At 38.3% G+C, this 20,323-nt stretch overlaps 1 protein-coding gene across 1 annotated transcript in view; it reads left to right on the forward strand.

Annotated features, from left to right (window-relative positions):
- LOC100894080 (myb-like protein X) overlaps nt 1-16,498 on the forward strand; it is a 31,792-nt gene extending 15,294 nt beyond the window's left edge. The window contains exons 6-10 of the mRNA XM_030979042.1: nt 187-285; nt 11,650-11,733; nt 13,066-13,204; nt 13,399-13,629; nt 14,474-16,498. Of these exons, the coding sequence (XP_030834902.1) occupies nt 187-285; nt 11,650-11,733; nt 13,066-13,204; nt 13,399-13,629; nt 14,474-16,098 (2,178 nt within the window). The 3' untranslated portion in view covers nt 16,099-16,498. The remainder of the gene's footprint in view (nt 1-186; nt 286-11,649; nt 11,734-13,065; nt 13,205-13,398; nt 13,630-14,473) is intronic.
- The last annotated feature ends 3,825 nt before the right edge of the window (nt 16,499-20,323 follow it).

A 20,323-nucleotide genomic window follows, 5' to 3' on the forward strand; every position in this document is an offset into this window, starting at 1 on the left:
AAGAGTTAAGTCTAGTTTTCCTATCCATAAACTTTAATTGGGTGTTGGGTGAAGTTAAGTCTTTGTGTTTCTTGGAAAGCCCACATTTTTCTGAACATTTTGATATCAAATACTAATTTTGGAAAAATATGGAGTTACGTCTTTGTGTCACTTAACCCTCAATTTATTCATTTGTTTCTTTAACAGACCGACTACCATGTTGTTTTTCTTGACAAGAAAGTCACAAGATGCTGGGTCAAGGTTTCCAATATCCAGAAATATGAAGACGCAGCATGTCCTGGTTCCGTAAGTAGTAATTAAAGTACACCAGGGGGGTGTTTCACAAAAATTGTCGACAAATGACAGTTTTTGTTATAAGCTACTGAAATCCTTGCTTCTGATTGGTTATCAGCAGGTTTGTCACTGATTTTTGTCATTTGTCATTGAAAAAAGGCTTTGTGAAACACCCCCTTGGAGTTATCCGAAGAATCAAAAGTGTTTTGAATTGATGCAAAATTCATATCATTGCAAAGGGCAAGCCTTAATGATCCAATATAACAAATTCCCTCTTCAAAATATGTATGGGGCCTGAAGTAATCATCTCTCAAAAGTGTTGATTTTGAGATCAAGATTCTCTGCTTTCAGCGGTCTCCCGTAGAGCGTCAAGATTTGTGACGTCACATGCGAGACACAGCTAGCCACAAAGCACTTTACACATTTCCATGATATCTATGTGATTTTTCTTTCGCAGAGATACCACGTGGGCTCAAGGCCGACTGCAGCGGAAATCTTTCCATCCCAGGGATGTCGTTTAAAGCCGGTAACCGGTAAAACTTGCCGCCTATTCACTCGTTTCTTACCGGCTATAATTCCTATAATAAACCTTGCAAAAATCACAGAAAGTAGATCTAAATCAATGCTAATCCAAAATTTCCTTAATTTCGTCCAAGATATAATTAGTGCCGCACATACACGGCCGCAGTCGACGAAATCCCTTACGATCACGAACGCGACGTCGTCCGTACTTACCTAGACCTATCTATCTAACGTTACATCGCAGTTCTCCTCCCCACAGCGCGGCGGCCAAGCCCGCCTGTCCCTACCCCATTGTGATCCCGATGTGCACGCGAGAAGACGATGCACTGCACAAAATATATACACACTGATCATAACAAAACTGAAGCTAGCTCGCTGTAACCAAACTATCCGTTGCCGATTTGATATTTGAAGATCACAGAAACCGGGGCCTATACACGTGCGTGCAATGTCTAGAGACAACGTACTTTAGATTCTGAGATGCGCAAATCGGCAACAGAGTTTTGAACTCGGCTGAGTTTAGGCCGGCCACGGCCGTCCCCGGCGGACCCCCGCAGCTAGCTCGCATGATATATGCTGGCTCGCGCTCCGCGAATATTCAAAACTAACTTCCGATCGCAATCGATCTCGAGTTGAATAAACGTTGAAAAGAAAAGTTGAATAAACAAATATACAGTGTCTTCACTTTGTCAGGAAAAACAGTGATATAACATTATAAAATGAACAGGAACTGAAGTAAATTCTTAAATGTATTCAATAATTTCATGTCAAAAAAAAATAATTAAATGAGAATTCATATGGGGAGCCAAATAAAAGTCACAAGTAAAAAAAAAAAATCAAAATCTAGCCTCTGCTGCCCATTATTTAAATACTGTACATGTATTCAACAAATCATGATGTAGAAAGATTGAGTATGGTGCATCATCTCAGTTTAATTAAAAATTACAAAGTAATGGTACATGTACAAAGTGATAAATAATTATCAACTTAATAACTTTTCTTATGAGTTATGATTGTTCATGTAATATTAAACATGAACAATATGTGTGTTTATTACAATATATGTGTAATACAAGGTAGGAAAGATAACTACAAATTTTCTTCTTAGGTATGCACCAGATTGCACGATTTCAAGTGGAAAATCCCAAAAGGTCCCTACTGTGGGAGGGGGGGTGTCCCCCCCTCCCACACCCTCCCCCCCTCGGTCGCTTCGCTCCCTCGCAGTGATGGTACCTCCTATAAAATTCAAATTACCTCCTTCAAAAATAATTAACAAGACCCCTGCATCCATATATAATTTGTCCATAATTATCAGTTGCCGTAAATTTTCTTCAGGTGACTACTTTAATGGTTTGTTTGATAAAAACATTAAAATACAATAGGTAATATTAACAAATTTGTTATAGTTCATAGTAAGATATAAAATATAAAGATATACTGAAATATGTATAAGCGATAATCTTTCCTCTCAGAATAATAAAGGGATTTTAACAGATTGAAACAATCAGTAAATTACAGTTAATACATTGGAACATTACTTCAAATTAATAGAAAATTAGTTAAGATTCGCGATAGCAAAATATATATATATATTAATAATACTCACAGATTTTATACGGATCATGTGCTGATCGGTTTGCAAGCAGGGCCAACTATTTCAAATGGTTACAATAGAAAAAACTTAGTGATTTAGCAAATCTTTTGCAAAGTTCTCGCCTTCTAGTGTCCAGAGTTTGGAGATTTTTGTTTGGTCATTTGTAGGGCATTTTCGTAGGCCAAGTACAATGATCCCAGTACAATTTGGAGTGCACGTTTCTGGATCCTTTCAATCTGGGCAGTTTTGTCGGTTTGTTAAGCCCTGATGCCACACTGGAGCAGTATTCTCATCAAGAGGCCTGACATAGCCTGTGTATACACATAGTAAGTCTTTCCATGGTAATTGGAATGGTTTGAGAGACCTTAGCATGTACATGCGCCTATTTGCGTTATGCACCATGTTATCGACATGGCTGTTCCATTTCAGATCTGACTGTAAAAGTATCCCCAGGGTTTTGGCTGATTGCACCTCATCAAGGGTCTGGTTCCCAAGCCTTACATTAATTGGAAGGAGTTGAGTTTTTTCCAAAATTTAATCTCATTACATGACATTTACTGGCATTAAGCTGCATGGCGTTGTTTTTGCACCATGTGTTGAGTTCAGATAGGCCATTGTGGACTTCAGCAGCTGTGACCTGTGGTCTCTCTTCCAATATTGTTATATCATCAACATATTTCAAATGCTCCAATTTTGAGGATGCCAATGCATCATTGATGAGGACTAGGAAGAAGACCGGGCCTAAGCGTGTCCCATGTGGGACGCCCATGTTCACTGGAGCCCAGGTAGACACGACATCCTGGTAGCGAACACACTGGGAGCGACCAGTCAGAAATTTTAATCCAGGGTACAGTTGAGGGACAAGACACAAGGTGGATGAGTTTTGAGATGACTACTGTATGATCAGCTTTATCAAAAGCCTTAGAAAAGTCTATTGTTACTAGAGTGGATTTGGTACCAATTTTGTCTGCATGCTTCGTTAGAAAGTTTACAATATCTACAAGACAGTGTGTTGTTGATCTACCCAATCTACTTTCAAACTGTTTGGCATTAAGTTTGGATGAGATATCAGACATCAACCACTTTGTTATGAAAAATTCTGCTACCTACACAAAGTGGTCCGTAAGTGCAATCCGTCTCAGTTTATTGATTCTTAGACAAACAATTATTTGTGTAGTACCTTTTGTCATGTTAAAGCCATATATACTTCGCTTTTCAAAACGCCTTTAATCGTAATTTAACATTAATTGGTTTTCATTATTCCTAGACCATTGGAAAATATTTACCCAGAAATGTTAACCCTTTGCTTGATTTACTCGACAAATGGAACAAAAAAATGACTGCCACAGTCTCTTATGTCGTACATACAAACGGGTACAAGACATGAAACATTCTAAACTGTATGGCAGTCTAGGTTTTCAGAAAGCAGCAAGTGAAGAGTTAAACAGGTAATAGGTCATTCATTATCTTGTTTACAAGCATGTTCTTGGTGAACTTCTCCCAGAACAGTCTCTTAGCATACCTCTCTTCGTTCCAGAGAAGGTAGGGTTTGTTCTGACTCAGAAGTAATCTCACCAGATAGGGCATCCTTCCTTGAGAGATATCGTCCTTAAAGACCAGCAGAGCCTTCTCAATCTCTTCCTCATTCATCAGATCAACAGCCTGCCGTAACTTTGTGATGAAGTTGTGGTCATTGATGGCAGATTTACTGACCACCAGGACAGTCTTGAAGCTGTTCTCCATGACATAGATCACGGCATCCATGTAGAACATGTCCAGAGGGAGGTCCTTGTCTCCAAAGACCACTCTGTTCAAGTGTGGAAGGTGTTCCTGGATGCCAGGTCTGAGGGTATCCTGTACCCACTCCTCGTCGTCTTCATCAAAGACAATATTGACGTCGTATTTGTAATCAGCGTGTTCTCGACCATCCTGGAATTCCTCATAACCCAGTATCCAGAGTTTAATGTGGAAGCATTTGTAGCTGATCCACCAACGTTTTTGATAGGCAGTTGCCATTCCTAGTAGGAAAGAAACACAGAGGATGGATATTCCAATGTAGAGAGCAATTTTTGGGGCACATGAATATCTTGGCTTGAAATTCAAGAGTGGCTGTCCTGCAAGAGAAGGGAGGGATGTCAGTGAGCAGATTGTTTCTTGTGGCTTCTCCAGTGTGATGTTGCTCTTGTCCAATTCCATTCTGAACCACATCAATTTGCAAACACATGCGAGAGGGTTGTTTGAAATGTCCAGGTTCTTCATTGGCAGTATTGTCCCCTCCTCGATCAAAGATATATCATTGTTTGCAATATCGAGTAAAAAGAAGTATGTCTTCTGAGAGAAGACATCATGGTTTATATGTTCAATGTCATTGTGGTGGGCATACAAGGCCTTTAAAGAATGGAGGTCTATCAGATGCTGCGGTAGCAAAACTTTGATGTTGTTGTAATCAATGTACAGAAACGCAAGGGAAGACATATTTCGAAAAATGTCTTGATGTAGCACGGCTATCAAGCAATGGTCCAACCTTAATGTAGCAACACTTTTCAGTTGATGAAAAGTACCTTGATGCATCCCATTCAGGGCATTGCCACTGAGGTAAAGAACTTCCAGTTGAGATACTGTAGAGAAAATAGAGACATTCTTCTTGGAGTCCCACAAGGAGTTGCTACTCAGTGCACATTTACTCAGGTAAAGCCTCTGCAGTGAATCAAGGCCAAGAAAGGTTTGCTGCCCAGGGTCCAGGGATGTGCCAGATAAATGGATTTCTAGGACCTGTCCTAGATTTGCAAAGGGAGAAGCAAACGAACCGATATGGCCTCCTGCAGACAAGTCCAATCTCTCCAAGTTCAGGAGTCCTCTGAAAGCATCATTCTTTATGATAGCAATCGGATTCTTAGCCAAGGTCAAATTTGTGAGATTAGCTATGCCCAAGAAGGAGTCATCATTTAAGCGTGTAATGGCATTGTTGGATATATCTAGAGCTGGTAGGTTAGGTAAGTCCCAAACCAGAGAGGTGAGGAATTCGATATGGTTTCCATCCAGTGCTAGATTTTGTAATGTTTGAAGTCCTTTGATTTGGACAGCACTCTCCGCCGTCAGTTCATTGTTAGAGAATTTAAGTGTCTGAAGTTGAGAAAGACCAGTAAACATCCTGCTGTGAATGTCTATGATTTTGTTGTTCGCAAGAGTAAGGAATTTTAGTGAGGTCAGACCAGCGAATGAATCGTTTTGAAGACGCATTATGCGACATTGAGATATGTCAAGATTCTCAAGCTCATCAAGGCCATCAAAAGCCTTTGAAGGAATGACTTGGATCTTGTTTTCTCCTAGGTGGAGGCTTTTAATCTGGGGAATTTTCAGTAGGTTCTCAGTAGAATTGATGACAGGAAGGATTTTAGATATATTATTCGCAGACATCAGAAGTATAGTTAGAGACGTCATTCCTAAAAATGGCATGAGGCTGAATATTTCAATGTAATTGTTAGTGAGTGAGAGTCTGCTGACATGCTTTAGATGACTAAATGTGTACTTGTGTAGAGTCTTTATTTTGTTTTGAGAGAGTGACAATTTGGATGCATTCTCAAGTGGATACAAATCTTGAGTATCTATGGTTGTGATATCATTCCCTTGTAGTTGCACCGAAGACAGATTCTCACTCTTAAATCCAGTGAAATTTAGAAACTGAATTCTGTTGTTTCCCATGTCAAAAACACTAATTTCTTTCAAAGGGCTTATGGCCGTCATGGGAATCTCTGTGAGCATATTGTTAGCCAAGTCAAGGATATTCAATTGCTGATTGTTCCTTAACAAGTCGTCCTTCAATTCACCTATGTTGTTCTGAGGCAGCGAAAGCTGTTGTAGCTTTAGCAGGCAAAGTAGAGAGCCATCTTCGATTAATGTGATGTGATTGCTAGTCAAGTCAAGAACCACCAGGTTTGGTAAACTGTGAAAGGAAGAGTTGTGGAGAGTGGTGACACCATTCCTACTCAGATCAAGAATAGCAGTTTCCTCTGGCAGGTCCGAAGGCACCGTCGATAAGCCCAGTCTGCTGCAGTCGGCCTTAAGCCCACGTGGTGTCTCTGCGAAGCTGCACTCTGCAGGAGCTGTGGCTGCTGTTTGGTCGATGTCTTGCCCGGACAAAGTCTGCATCATCATCAGAATCAGGAGCAGAAACAACATCTTCTGTTTGGCGCTGGAAGAAGCCATCCTAATGACCTTAGCAATCACTGCTTCAAAGTTCTTTTGTCGGAAATGTAAGAAGACTTGTTACTGAACAAATGTCTGTTGCTGTACCGGTAACTTCAAATCTTTTTAATGACCTGAGCAATCACTGCTTAAAAGTTCTTTTGTTGGAAATGTATCGAAGACTTGTTACTGAACAAATGTCTGTTGCTGTACCCGTAACTTCAAATCTGCAGGGGGAAAAATGTAGGGTAAACACATTTTCAGTGTCAGCTTAGACAATCTTGGACAAGCTATTCAGTCATATTTGTATTAATACAGTGTTTATTTACTCCTTCGTATGATCAGTATAGGAGGAAAAGTAATAATGACAAATGCACAAATAAAATATTAAAACATTAAAGGTAGTACAAAGTTTTGGGAATTTTGAAAATTGGGTGGATAGTGATTCTTTACAATTTTGATATATTTGGATGCCCCTTTGGATGTATTATAAGCACTAGAAATTTTAGCCCCTAAATCTTTTCTGTTTATGAGAAAAATTGAATATAAAAATTTACCGGTGCTCCCGGTAAATTTTGATAAATTTCGAATAGCGACTACGGCCGTATAATGGTAGCTGCGACCATGAAAATCTCAGAATATGTAATTGTGATATATAATTTCCAAACAGGAATAGCTGATCGGTCGATTTTAGTCAAGAAACATTGTTTTAAAGCTTAATTAATATCTTGACCTTGAGAGGGAGCTATACAACATAAAGAGTTTATTAACTAAAATTTAACAACTTTAGACTTGATTTCAACTGCGACAACGATCACTGAATATTGTAGGATCGCATACCGGTATGTTTCCAATATGTTCATTTGAACCAAATTCATGACCCCATACCAAAACTTTGTATTACCTTTAAACTTGACCAAACAAGACAATTGAAATTTGTTTAAACTTACCAGCAATCTTCAGCTCTATTTCAGTGAATGTGGTCTTTATCATGTTGCACATGGCTTTATATGACCTCATGTGCTGGTGCTGCTTTTCTTAAACATCCGTCTTGAATATGCGTACATGTAAATAGCAAATATGAGGATAGCAGGAGAGAAGTGAGAACATACATTTTGCTTCCTTATCCTTTTCCTTTTCCTGTTCCGTTTTAAAGTGGGCTCACTGGGGTTCTGGTATTTTTTCATTGGCATATCTGGGCTTAGAACTTATGTGAATTGCAAAATTATTGTGTCTGTGCAAAATTGTTGTTTCTGTGAAATTCGTAAAAAAATTCATGTGTGCAAATGTTTTTGATATACCAGTGTACTCAAACGTTATGTGGTTGCATTGTGAAAGAAACTGTGTGGAAGCGTTCGGAAAATGTTGATCATGTAACACATAAATATTGGAGATTATTGGTGTATAAACTGTTTACCATATACTGTGAGGTTTGGGAATCATCAAAATGATAAGGAAATTGGCCCATATTTTGCTAAAAGTCACATGCACTGTACACAGAAATGTGGATATGGGAAAAAAAAAAAAAAAAAAAAAATTGCAACGACTCAGCCAACCGCTGAATAAAAGCCGGGGGGGGGGGGGGGGGGGGGGGGTAAGAGGACACTTTTTTTTTTTTTTTTGGTCACAAATTTTTTTTATTTGACATTTTGCTCCGTTGGCATTGCCATTGGCAATTTTTTTTTTTTTTTTTTTTTTAATAAAAAATATATATATATAATTTTATTTTTGGTCAGGGGGGGGGGGCACGCCCCTGTTTTTCAGTACATTTTGGGCAAATTTAGGACTGATTTTAACATACTTTTTTTTTGGTGGGGGGGGGGGCACATGCCCCCTGTGCCCCCCCCCCCCTCCTAGATCCGCCACTGAAACATGTGGTGAGAGAGTGTTGTCCTCAACCTAGTACACGTAATTATCACTCGTCATATTTTGATTATATGAGGGCATTTGAAGAACAATTCACTTCAGGGGACTTTTTTCTATGAAACTCTTCTACAGAGACATCTAATGGCAGCACAGCTAAAAGCCGGGTATTAATCTTCAAGTTTGGAAGCGCTTAGTGATTGTAATAAGCGCTATATAAAAACTGAGTTATTAATAAGAAATTAGTTTTCACTTTTCCCAGGACTCAACCTTCTCTTTACGCCTTTTGATAATAATAATAATAATAATTACTACTAATAAAACTATTTTATATAGTGCATATTAAACACATAAGCAAAATTGCATGTTTTTTTTTTACTGGTTTGCAATTATAAAGACACAAACCATGGTGATGTTGGTATTATACAGCAACAAATTATACCTCAACCCTTTTGACATATATATATATATATATATATATATATATATATATATATATACACATATATATATACATCACAAAATCATCAGTCACCCAAAATATCCAAGATTATTTTACAGTTCCATGCTTGTACAACTTCCTTTTCAAGTGCGTCATATTTCTCTCGTGTATGAAATGTCATACAAATAAACAAATACAAAATAAATATATATCTGTTATTTTTTATTCATTTAAATTCAATCGAAAAAATTTAATCAGAGACTGGCTCTTATTACAAATCAAGATCATCAAGCACAGGTACTTTTTATGCCTCCGTTACGAAGTAGCCGGAGGCATTATGTTTTCGGGTTGTCCGTCCGTCCGTACGTCCGTACGTCCCGTTCTCGTGATCGCGTTATCTGAAGAACTGGTTGATGGATTCCTGCCAATCTTTGGTCATGTATGTATCTTGTAGAGCCGATGAACTGATTAGATTTTGGGGTTACGAGGTCAAAGGTCAAAGGTCACAGGGCTCATTATGTATGCAAAACGAGCTTGTGATCGCGTTATCTGAAGAACTTGGTGATGGATTCCTGCCAAACTTTGGTCATGTATGTATCTTGTAGAGCCGATGAACTGATTAGATTTTGGGGTTACGAGGTCAAAGGTCAAAGGTCACAGGGCTCATTATGTATGCAAAACGAGCTCGTGATCGCGTTATCTGAAGAACTGGTTAATGGATTGCTGCCAAACTTAGGTCATGTATGTTACTTGCAAAGCCGAAAAACTGATTAGATTTTGAGGTCACGAGGTCAAAGGTCAAAGGCCACAGGGCTCATTATGTATGCAAAAACAGCTCGTGATCGCGTTATCTCAAGAACCGATTGATGGATTCCTGCCAACTTAGGTCATGTATGTTTCTTGCAGAGCCAATGAACTGAGTAGATTCTTGGTTCATAAGGTCAAAGGTCATGGGCTCATTATGTATGCAAAAATAGCTTGTAATCACAATATTCTGATAACCTGTTAATGGATTACAATTGAACTTGAATTCGAAAAATTTCTTCTGTTTTGGTTTGTAAAATTGCTCTATGACAGAGGCATCATTTTCGACTGCACGCAGTCGAAGTTCCATCTAGTTCATTTCTAAAAGAGGAAATTTATTGATATTTTATTTTACTTGTAGGATATGGCGGTGATATGATATTTAGTCAGTGATCAAAGAAAAGAGGAAGCTTGACCAACAAATTTTTGTTTTTCCTGAGACATAAGCATAGCTTTACAACTTTAGAGAAAAGAATGATTAGATAGTACTCTACAAGAAGAGAGAGAGGGGGAGGGAGGGTGGAGAGAGAGAGAGAGAAATGAAAAAAAAGAGTAGTTCTCAGAGGAAGAGAGATGCATGAAAACTAGAAATAAGCATGTGATTTCAAGTGTATTTACAAATCCCATATTAGCAGTAGTAGTAGTGGTAGTAGTGATAGTGGAAGTGGTAATGGTAGTGGTGGTGGTGGTGGTCTGGTGGTGGTGATGGTGGTGGTAATGGTGGTGGTGGTGGTGGTGGTGGTGGTGGTGGTGGTGGTGGTGGTGGTGATGGTGGTGGTGGTGGTGGTGGTGGTGGTGGTGGTGGTGGTGATGATGATGGTGGTGGTGGTGGTAGTAGTATTAGTAGTAATGAAGGAGAAGAAAAAAAGAAGTAGAAGAGGAGGAGGAAGGGGAAGGGGAAGGGAAGGAGAAGAAGAAGAAGAAGTAAACCATGAATAGTACATCCAACAGTATGGTTATTGAAGCTTTTTGAATGAGGTTATGGTCCCTATTACATATACCGAGGAGGTTCTGCTTCTTACCTGTTCCATGGTAAAATAAAATGAGAAGGCGGGGCGTTTTCAGCTTTTTCATTTCATTTCATTTATTTAACCAGTATAAAAACAATTTACAATGAAAATACAATATACAAAATACAATATAATGGTTAGGACCCCTAAGAAGCAGAAATCTGCTTGTAATCGGGGCCCTGCAAACAAACTATAAGAAGATAATGCACATAAATTAACAATACAAAGTAAAGGACTTAAATAATACAAGTACGCACCCGTACATCAACACACACGCACGTTCATAAAGAAGGTTACAGAGAAAGAATAGAAGGAAGCGAAAATAGGGCAGAAAGAGATAAAAGTAGAAAAAAGATGGGAAAGAGAAGTACTTACTCAACCATGGATTGAAAAATACTTTTTTTATACATTGATTTAAATCTGGTAATTGTAGAACTTGATCTTAGGTCATAATTCAAGGAATTCCACTCCCGTACCCCAACAAATGATATAGAATTATACACAGAGTGGGTGATGTAAATTTAGACGTTGACGAGTGGGGTAATTGTGAATAGAAGAATTTGTGTGGAACATATTAAAAACAGATGGTAACAGGTTTTTATGAAATTTAAACATAAATATACATGTATTAAGTTTGATCAAATCATATACAGGAATAATTTTCAGTTTAATAAATAATGGTAAACTTGGAGACTAAATGACTATTTGTTATTAACCGAGCTGCACGTTTCTGTAACATATAAATCTTGAACAGTTTTGTTTTGTAAGCTTGTTGCTGAATTTCAGGAAAATTAATAGTAATGATTTGCTCTCAATATTCAATTGTGGTAATTGCATGCAGTGGTTTAAGCCATTTTATTAGGAGTTACATATTGTTTAAATACCATGTTATTTCATGTTGTGTATAAATTTTAACATTACTGTATAGTATCGTACTTCTTTTCTTTTCTTTACAGATGACCCTCAAAGGTCATGATTACTCACAGAAGATAAAGGCAGCTAAAGAAATAGCAGACGGGGCGCTGAAACTACCAATTAAGGTAAACACTGAAATGAGCATTGATAAATGAGTTGTAATCATATGATTAATCAATGTGAACTTGTGTGACCGCTTTTTCCAACAGGGTAATTAGCCAGTTTGTAAATGCACTCTGCACATGACCGAGTAAAGGCAAATACTGGATACGTGCTCATGTGATTTATGATTATTTCGGTTACCCCAGGGTGCTGTTGATCCCATTGATGTCATCAGAGTTTGTCACCATCTACATTGCACAGTCAAACCTGCTTTAGTGACCACCTGTCTACAAAGACCACCATTTTTTGTTTCCCTTGAAAATGGTTTCTTATTGAAAAATGTACTGAAGAAACCTTTCTACAAAGACCACATATTTTGTTTCCCTTGAAAATGGTTTCTCATTGAAACATGTACTGAAGAAACCTTTCTACAAAGACCACATATTTTGTTTCCCTTGAAAATGGTTTCTCATTGAAACATGTACTGAAGAAACCTGTCTACAAAGACCACATTTTTTGTTTCCCTTGAAAATGGTTTCTCATTGAAACACGTACTGAAGAAACCTGTCTACAAAGACCACATATTTTGTTTCCCTTGAAAATGGTTTCGCATTGAAACATGTACTGAAGAAACCTTTCTACAAAGACCACATTTTTTGTTTCCCTTGAAAATGGTTTCACATTGAAACATGTACTAAAGAAACCTGTCTACAAAGACCACATTTTTTGTTTCTCTTGAAAATGGTTTCACATTGAAACATGTACTGAAGAAACCTGTCTACAAAGTCCACAATTTTTTGTTTCTCTTGAAAATGGTTTCTCATTGAAACATGTACTGAAGAAACCTGTCTACAAAGACCACATTTTTTGTTTCCCTTGAAAATGGTTTCTCATTGAAACATGTACTGAATAAATCTGTCTACAAAGACCACCTGTCCACATAACCACTTTTTGTGTTTCCCTTGGGCGGTCACTATAGACAGGTTTGACTGTATTTGCTATGTGTTATAGAATGGCCAACCAAGAAGAGCTTCAGTGGGTTGAGGTTATTTGATGTGCTATCTAACTTGATCCAACTCATCCGCCTGTCACTTCTTCTGAAATGCATTTCTGCTAAAAATATAACTAGGGATCACTGTCATTTGTCGTAGTCGAGTGGTTTCAGCACTTGACTTGAAATTAAAGGTTGTGGTTCGATCCCCGACATGGCACTATTGACCTTTGGCAAGGCATTAATCTATATTTGCCACTCAATACCCGAGAAAGTAAGGTGTCAAAATTCCCAGGAGAGCCCACTTCTATGCGTTTTAACTCTTTAAAGATTGATTCCTATGCTTTTGCTTTGTTGAATACAGGAGAGGATCAAGACATTTGGATTCAGTGCACGCTTCAAGGGTCCCTGGGGTGAGGAGAAGGAAAGGACAAGCGATGAAAGTCAACATGCAGGTAAAGAATATCCTCCAAAGATTTACTTAAAGATAAAGTTGAGTTCTGGTCATGCAATTGCATTGTGAAAGAAAGGGTGTGGAATCAAGCAGAAAAGGTTGATCATCTAGCATATAAGTATTATTGTGTATTGCAATGTTCTGGAATCATATTGCTTATTTGTTGAACATGTTTCATGCACTAAACACCTTGTTATTACCAATGTTACAAATGATACCCTTTTTCTTCTTACTCTAATATAGAGCCACGCAAGATGAAATGCCCTAAACCAAAGAAGCGGGTCATCGTAGGCCCCAAACCCAAGAAACGGGTCATCGTCGACGAGGATTCCAGCCTTCCCGGCTCACTCCTAAGCCACTCCGACATGGATGATATCCTGGATGAGGCCGAAGCACTTCTAGGAGAGGTCCAGAACATAGTCATGGAGGTGGAGGATGAGGTCCAAGAGAGCCTTCTTCAAGAGATGGAGATAGGTAAGGCATGGTTCATTCACTTAAAGCCCCACTGCACTACTTATAGCTACTTGCGCCCTCTATGTAGAAAACAATGCCTAATCGGTGCATGTTGGTCCTCTTGCACCATGATCCTCTTTTTTTTAATGTTAATTGAGAGCTGATTTGATGAGATAACCACCTGCCAGTGAACTTGCAGGGAGGTCTAATCCCTCCTGGCCAAACTAGTGTAGAGGGGATTTAAGTGTTTTATTCAAAGGTTTAAGATACTAATTACTAGTACTTGGTACTTGGTTGAGTAATCGCTTTGGCAGCTCACTCATGAGGCTATACTGGGACGGTAGGTGAGGGGAGTAAGTACAAGGAGTACCGTGAAGTGCAGAAATGGTGTGTGGACAAAGCACTTGTCAATTAACAGTAAAATATGCCAAGTCCAGTGCAAGTGAAAACCATCGTATTGTAAAACAACAAAAAAGTTGCGAGCATAAAACTTTCGCAAATTTTACAAAGAGTGCAGATTCACAAAAGTTGAATGCCACGAAAATGTTTGTTATACGCTGCATTGAATAGCAATACAATACTGTACACTGTAAAAATACATGGTCTTTATTGACAGGTGGTCTATGTACACAGGTTCCTTTAGTACATTTATCAATGAGAAACCATTTTCAAGGAAAACAAAAAAATTGGTCTTTGTAGACAGGTGGTCACTAAACCAGGTTTGACTGTAATATATTGTTGATGTATATTTTTCTTCATGGTTTGTGTAACAGTGTGCTGGAATGTGAGTTCTATCCAAGAATCCAATATACATTTACATGATTGTGTAACCTGGACTTCATATGCATGTTTTTTTCTATCCCAGGTGAGAAAGGATCACCATCTAAGAAAAGGGAAGCAGACGGTTGCAAAGACGACGAACCACCTGCTAAAGAGAGAAAGGGGACATCTAAGAAGATGGAGGACAAGAGTTCATCTAAACATAAGACAGGGGGAGGAGAAAGATCAGAGAAACCATCGAAGGAGAAACAAACCTCTGAGATGAAACTGTCCAAACAACTGGAAAGGATTCAGAAGAAGAAGGAGGAAGAGATGCGCAAGTTGGAACTATTGGAATTTGAAGTGAGAGAAAAGATTGAGAGAAGAGAAAAGGAAAAGCAGGCAAAGAAGGACCTGAAAGCAAAGGGGAAGCAAGAGAGGGAGGAGAAAAAGCAGAGGGAAAAGGGGGAAGAACAGGAAAGGAAAGATAGGGAGAAGCAAGAAGAGAAGGAAAAGTCCAAGCAAGAGAAGAAAGAATTGAAGCAGAAGGAAAAGGAAGCTAAGAAGGAATTAAAGAAGAAAGAGAAAGCCGAGAAGAAAGCTTTGAAAGGTGATGCAGGAGATGTCACTGAAGATGTGGGAAAAGAAGATGATGCTGAAAAAGCTGCAAGGAAGGAGAAGAAACGCTTGGAAAAAGAAGAGAGGAAGAAAGTGAAGAAGGAGACAAAAGCGAAGAGAAAGGAGGAAAAGAAGAAAGAGGGCAATGATGGTAAAGTCACTGATAAGAAAGAGAAAGGGGCAGGAAAGGTGAAACCTAGTTTCCAGAAAGCAAAGAAGCCAGTGTTCTCTGCACCAAAACGGAAAGCTGTAGAAGCAACCCCAGCGCTTCCAGAACAACCAACTCCTGCGGAAGAGTCTTCAGTCAGCAAAGAGATAGGAGCGCTCATCAAAGAGATTGTTAATGAGACAGACCAAACTACTAAAGTTGCCTTCGAGTCTTGTGTGACTTTCACTGATGTCCCTGCAGATACTTCTTCTGATCTCCAAGTTACTCAGACAAGTCCTGCCAAGAGCATCAAGAAACAGTTCAAGCCTAAATTCAGCATCAAAACCAAAGATGGACACAGCCTTTCCGAGGCAAATCTTCCCGATTGTACAACATCCTCAACCACCGCTCTTGCCAGTGGAGGTGGTCTGGATGCTCTTGATGAGGAGACGTCAGTCAACATCAGCAAAATCCTTGAGGTCAACACCAAACAGGACTGTTCGGAAACCTCAGAAGCAGATCCAGCCAAAGAGAACAACAGCGATCCTCTAGCATTTCCTCTATCTCAGATGACGGGCAAGCAGCTGGAACTCCTGCCCAAGCCTGAGCACCAGGAAGACGCAAGTGAGCACCAAAGAGATGCAAGTGAGCACCAGGAAGATGCAAGTGAGCACCAACAAGACGCAAGTGACAAGCACCCTACCAACGCAGAGGAAGCTCCAAGGCAAGACTCCCAGCTCGGTAAAGCTCCAAAGATTGATGACGCCACCCTTGCTGAAACAACCAAACTCCTGAAGACACTGGACCCACCTGACATCCTGGAGTGCAGCCCAGACCCAGCGGATTGGTCCGAACCTGATGAGCCTCAGACAGTTCCTGGGCAGAAGAGGGTGATGGTCGCTACTGCTGCAGCAGCTAATGGGAATGATAGCGAGGACTCTGAACCCTTTGACATGGAAGAGTAAGTCTGTTTAATCTATAAATACAGAGCTGCCAAATAGTACCAAATTTTCAGTAGTTTACACGGACAGTACTGAATGTTTTATACAAAATTCTCTTTTGTGACGATTGTATTCATGTATTACAAAGTATGTATTTGAAAAAACTTGTTCCTTCAAACTTTTTATTTTCTGCAATGAAAATTTCACCAGTGACAAAAAGAAATTGTAGGTACATGTAAGGATTGTACGATAAAATAATACTTCTGTTTTTAACTTGTTTTGGATAGAACTTTTGATTTGAAGTTGATAATACAGAATGGCTCATTGTGCAGGAAAATTGGAATACCTGTACATTGATGGTAAGTAAGCTTGAACAATTTGTGTTCTCATTTTCTATGTATTTTTTCTATGTCGAGGAATAATATCCTACAGTACCTTATAATGTTCTTTATTGTATTTATATATATATATATTAAAGACTCATAATTATATTACATTTATCCTAGGTGGGTTATCTACAAAGGAAGAGGGCGTGGTTCTGTCATTCTGTGAAATACTTTATTCATTTATGAAAAGTGAATCATTTGATTGTGTTCTTAATTTTATTCATCTTCATACTAATGTACATTTCTTATTCTCTAAATGATTTTCATTATGCATCAACCATATATGTTTTATCATTTTGACATTGATCCATGTTTTCCCTCTATTGCAGCTGATTATGTTCATACACAGTACAAAGAAGAATTGTTTGCTTCTTCTTATGAACATATTTGTATTTATTATTATTATTCTAATTTGAAATATTTGAATCTTGCCTCAACTGAAACTTAAACTCAGGAAATATGCATGTTACTCCTTATCATTCCCAGTATTATTGTATTCATTATGAAATATTTGATATTTATTTAAAATCTCAAAACAAAAGAATTTAATTCCTTTCATTGTACATATGAAAGTTATTAGTGATATATTGCAGATTGCAGGGTGAACAGAATATTTTATATTTGAAATATGAATAACTTGAGCACAAGTTTTAAGTTTCCAATATTCGTATGCGCTTTTAAAGTGCTAATAGCTTGTACAAATTTATTTCAAAAACAAAAACTTATTTATAAATATCTGAAATATATAATATTTATTTATTAATATATCTTTGACTGATGAATTGACACGAAATGATTGTAGAGATAGAATGGATATATATTCTACTTGTATTCTAGTACGGGTTAATGTCACATCCATTTTTATTTTGTAAGTAACAAATGTCATCAAAAGTATTCTATGGATTGAAAGTAACTAATGTCAACAAAAGATTATATGGACTGAAATGTATATGATGTGTATATATGTTGCTAGTTTATGTGTTAAATTTACTTTTCTACTATTAAAAAATAAAGTTAGTAGTTAGGATTCGTTTGAAAATACTTTGATAGCTTGAACAAGTAGAGAAGAATTGAGATGTACATGACTTTATAAAGATTCGCCAATTCAACTTTGAAGTTGCAACTTAGCTTCTAACAACTTCTCAGCGAGTTCGGACATTGATTTCAACAGAAAAAAGAAGAAAAAAAATCACAAATTGGGAGAATATAATTCAGTTTATGCAAATTAATGTATTCAATTGTGAAAATACAAATGTGCCAGGAGGATATATAATGGACAAAATGACCTTAAGAAAATTATCTGATGACCAAGAAAATATTGGTCAGTCTAGGTCAGGGGCGTACGCAGGGGGAGGGTTTTGGGGGTTCAAACCCCCCCCCCCCTTTGGTATTTTTATGTGTGTAAACCCCCCCTAAAAAAAACCTAAAACCCCCCCCCCCCCCCCCCCTTTGGATTTTTTTTTTTTTTTTTTTTTTTTATTATAAAAAAAAAAATATATATATATATGCCCACAGCTAACCTAAAAAAGGTGACCTTACCCCCCCCCCCCCCCCCCCCCCAACGGAGAAAAATGTCAAATTTTCAAATTTCGAGACCAAAAAAAAAAAAAAAAAAAAAAAAAGTGTCCGCTTACCCCCCCCCCCCCCCCCACTGAGCGACTTTTTTCGGCTGGCTGAGTCGTTTTTTTTGGACTCCAAAAAAAAAAAAAAAAGTGTCCGCTTACCCCCCCCCCCCCCACTGAGCGACTTTTCGGCCGGCGCGATTTTAAATTTTTCGGGAGCAAAATATTTTGGGCCCGATTTTAAAACCCCCCCCCCCCCCCCCCCTTGAAAAAATCCTGCGTACGCCCCTGGTCTAGGTGCGACTAGGGAATGGAAGGTACATGATTGAGACTACCTAAGCCTGATTATTATCTGTTTGGAGCCAGAAGGGCATTAACTTGTATACCTTTACACATAGTTAACACCCTTATGGCCCTCAACAGATTTTGTAATGTAATAAATGTATAATAATTATATTCTAAGCACACAACGTGTGTCTGTAGTTTCAAACTACCATTGATGTGTTGTACATATGTTATACAAAGTTCTAAAGGTACAACTTTCTAGAGACATTTCCAAATATTCATCTTGCCTTGCTTAGCGTTCTTGCCATATTAAAGAAATTTGTGTGTTTTTGTATTTCTGCCAATTAAAATGCATTTCTGCTATTTTGGAAAAACACATGAAAATGAATTTATCCATTGGTCATATGTTTATATCTGTCTGTATGATTTGGTCAGCAAAATGTCCTTTCCAGACACATCCACGCTAACGTATTTGTAGACAGAGCACGCTGTGTGCAGGTTGACTCAAATCAAATTATTGGGAATGTTTAAGTAAATTGTTCTTAAAAGTGGTTAATGATGGGCTGTTTACTATGGAGGTTGGGAGGTTATTCCAGTCCTTGATGGTTGACACAAAAAAGGAATCCTGGTAGGCTCTAGCTTTGTGGCGAAGTTGTAGGAACTTCTGGTTGTTCCTCCTGGTTTCTCTGGGATTCGGTTGTACATAGTCATACAAAGGAATGTCGACCAGTCCATTCTTCATTTTGTATAACATGCCGAGTCTCTGGTTTCTCCTTCTAGTTTGAAGCGATTCCCATCCTGGGTCTTTTAGCGCCTTGGTGACTGTGCCTTCTTCTCTACTGTAGTTGCTAGTACAGAATCTGGCTGCTTGTCGTTGGACACGTTCTAGGGACTTGATATTCTGCTTGGTAGAGGGATCCCAAGCTGACGATGCATACTCGAGAAGCGGTCTTACTAACGCCAGGTACGCAGTTGATTTCACCTTCTTGTTGCAACTCCACAAGTTCCTGGTGCTGGGATTCAACTCTTCACCTTATTGTAGTTAGTTTGTTATGGCTTAAAGAGGAAGTCTACCCAGATGATTAGCTAGTATTAATAAAAGCGGAAAAACAAGAAACTCATAAGTGAAAGTTGAGCAACATCTGATTAATAGTAGGAAAGTTATGTATTTTTAAAGTTGTCATCAGTGAAACACATTGGCAACACTGACGTATCTTGCCAGATCCTCTCCAATTTTTCTGTACAGAAATTTTATTAACTTTCTTTTCTTAGTTATTGATGATGAAATATATTGGTTTCATACAGGGGTTGCATAGAGATATATGTGTGCAATAATTATAATTAGGGTGCTTGTATGATCAAAAATTTCTTAAAGGAAAATACAATTTTCTGAATTATTTTTGGCATAAAGCAAATGGAAGGGATTCTTGCAAGACATGTCACAGAGTTGCCAATTTGAGTTGATTGATCGCAACTTCAAAAATTTCATCACTTTCTTATTTTTATTCCTATTTTGCTCAAACTTTCACTTACTTGTTTCTCTCATTTTTCTGCTTCTATCAAAATCGACTAATTATCAGGGTAGACGAAATTCCCCTGTAGTGATCAGGATGCCTTGATAAATGGACCTTCATTGTCAGGAAAACTGTTGTTTCACTGTAGTAATAATAATTCTATTCTTCCAGGAAAGCTTCATCAGGATCAATACTGCTCTTCTAGAGTGTCCTGTATTGAGTATTATGTACCCTAGCAGTTGCCAGCTACTCTTTACACTCCTGGGTGGCGAGTGGCAATGTCTTATATGGACTAATGTCTTGCCACAGGATGTTGGTGCTGGGATTCGAACTCTTAACCTTGTATCTAGTGAACGAACCACTATACTACCTATACCATGGCACGTCTAGATAATTTTACCCAACTTCTTTACATTCAATAACATTATTTTAGCCCTGTAACAAGAAGATGTCATCTTAACAAGGCAATTTAGTAAGTCCTGGGACCCATTTCACAAAGCCT

The sequence above is a fragment of the Strongylocentrotus purpuratus genome, unplaced genomic scaffold (genome assembly GCF_000002235.5).
Source record: "Strongylocentrotus purpuratus isolate Spur 01 unplaced genomic scaffold, Spur_5.0 spur5_contig_816, whole genome shotgun sequence".
NCBI classification, from domain to species: domain Eukaryota; kingdom Metazoa; phylum Echinodermata; class Echinoidea; order Camarodonta; family Strongylocentrotidae; genus Strongylocentrotus; species Strongylocentrotus purpuratus.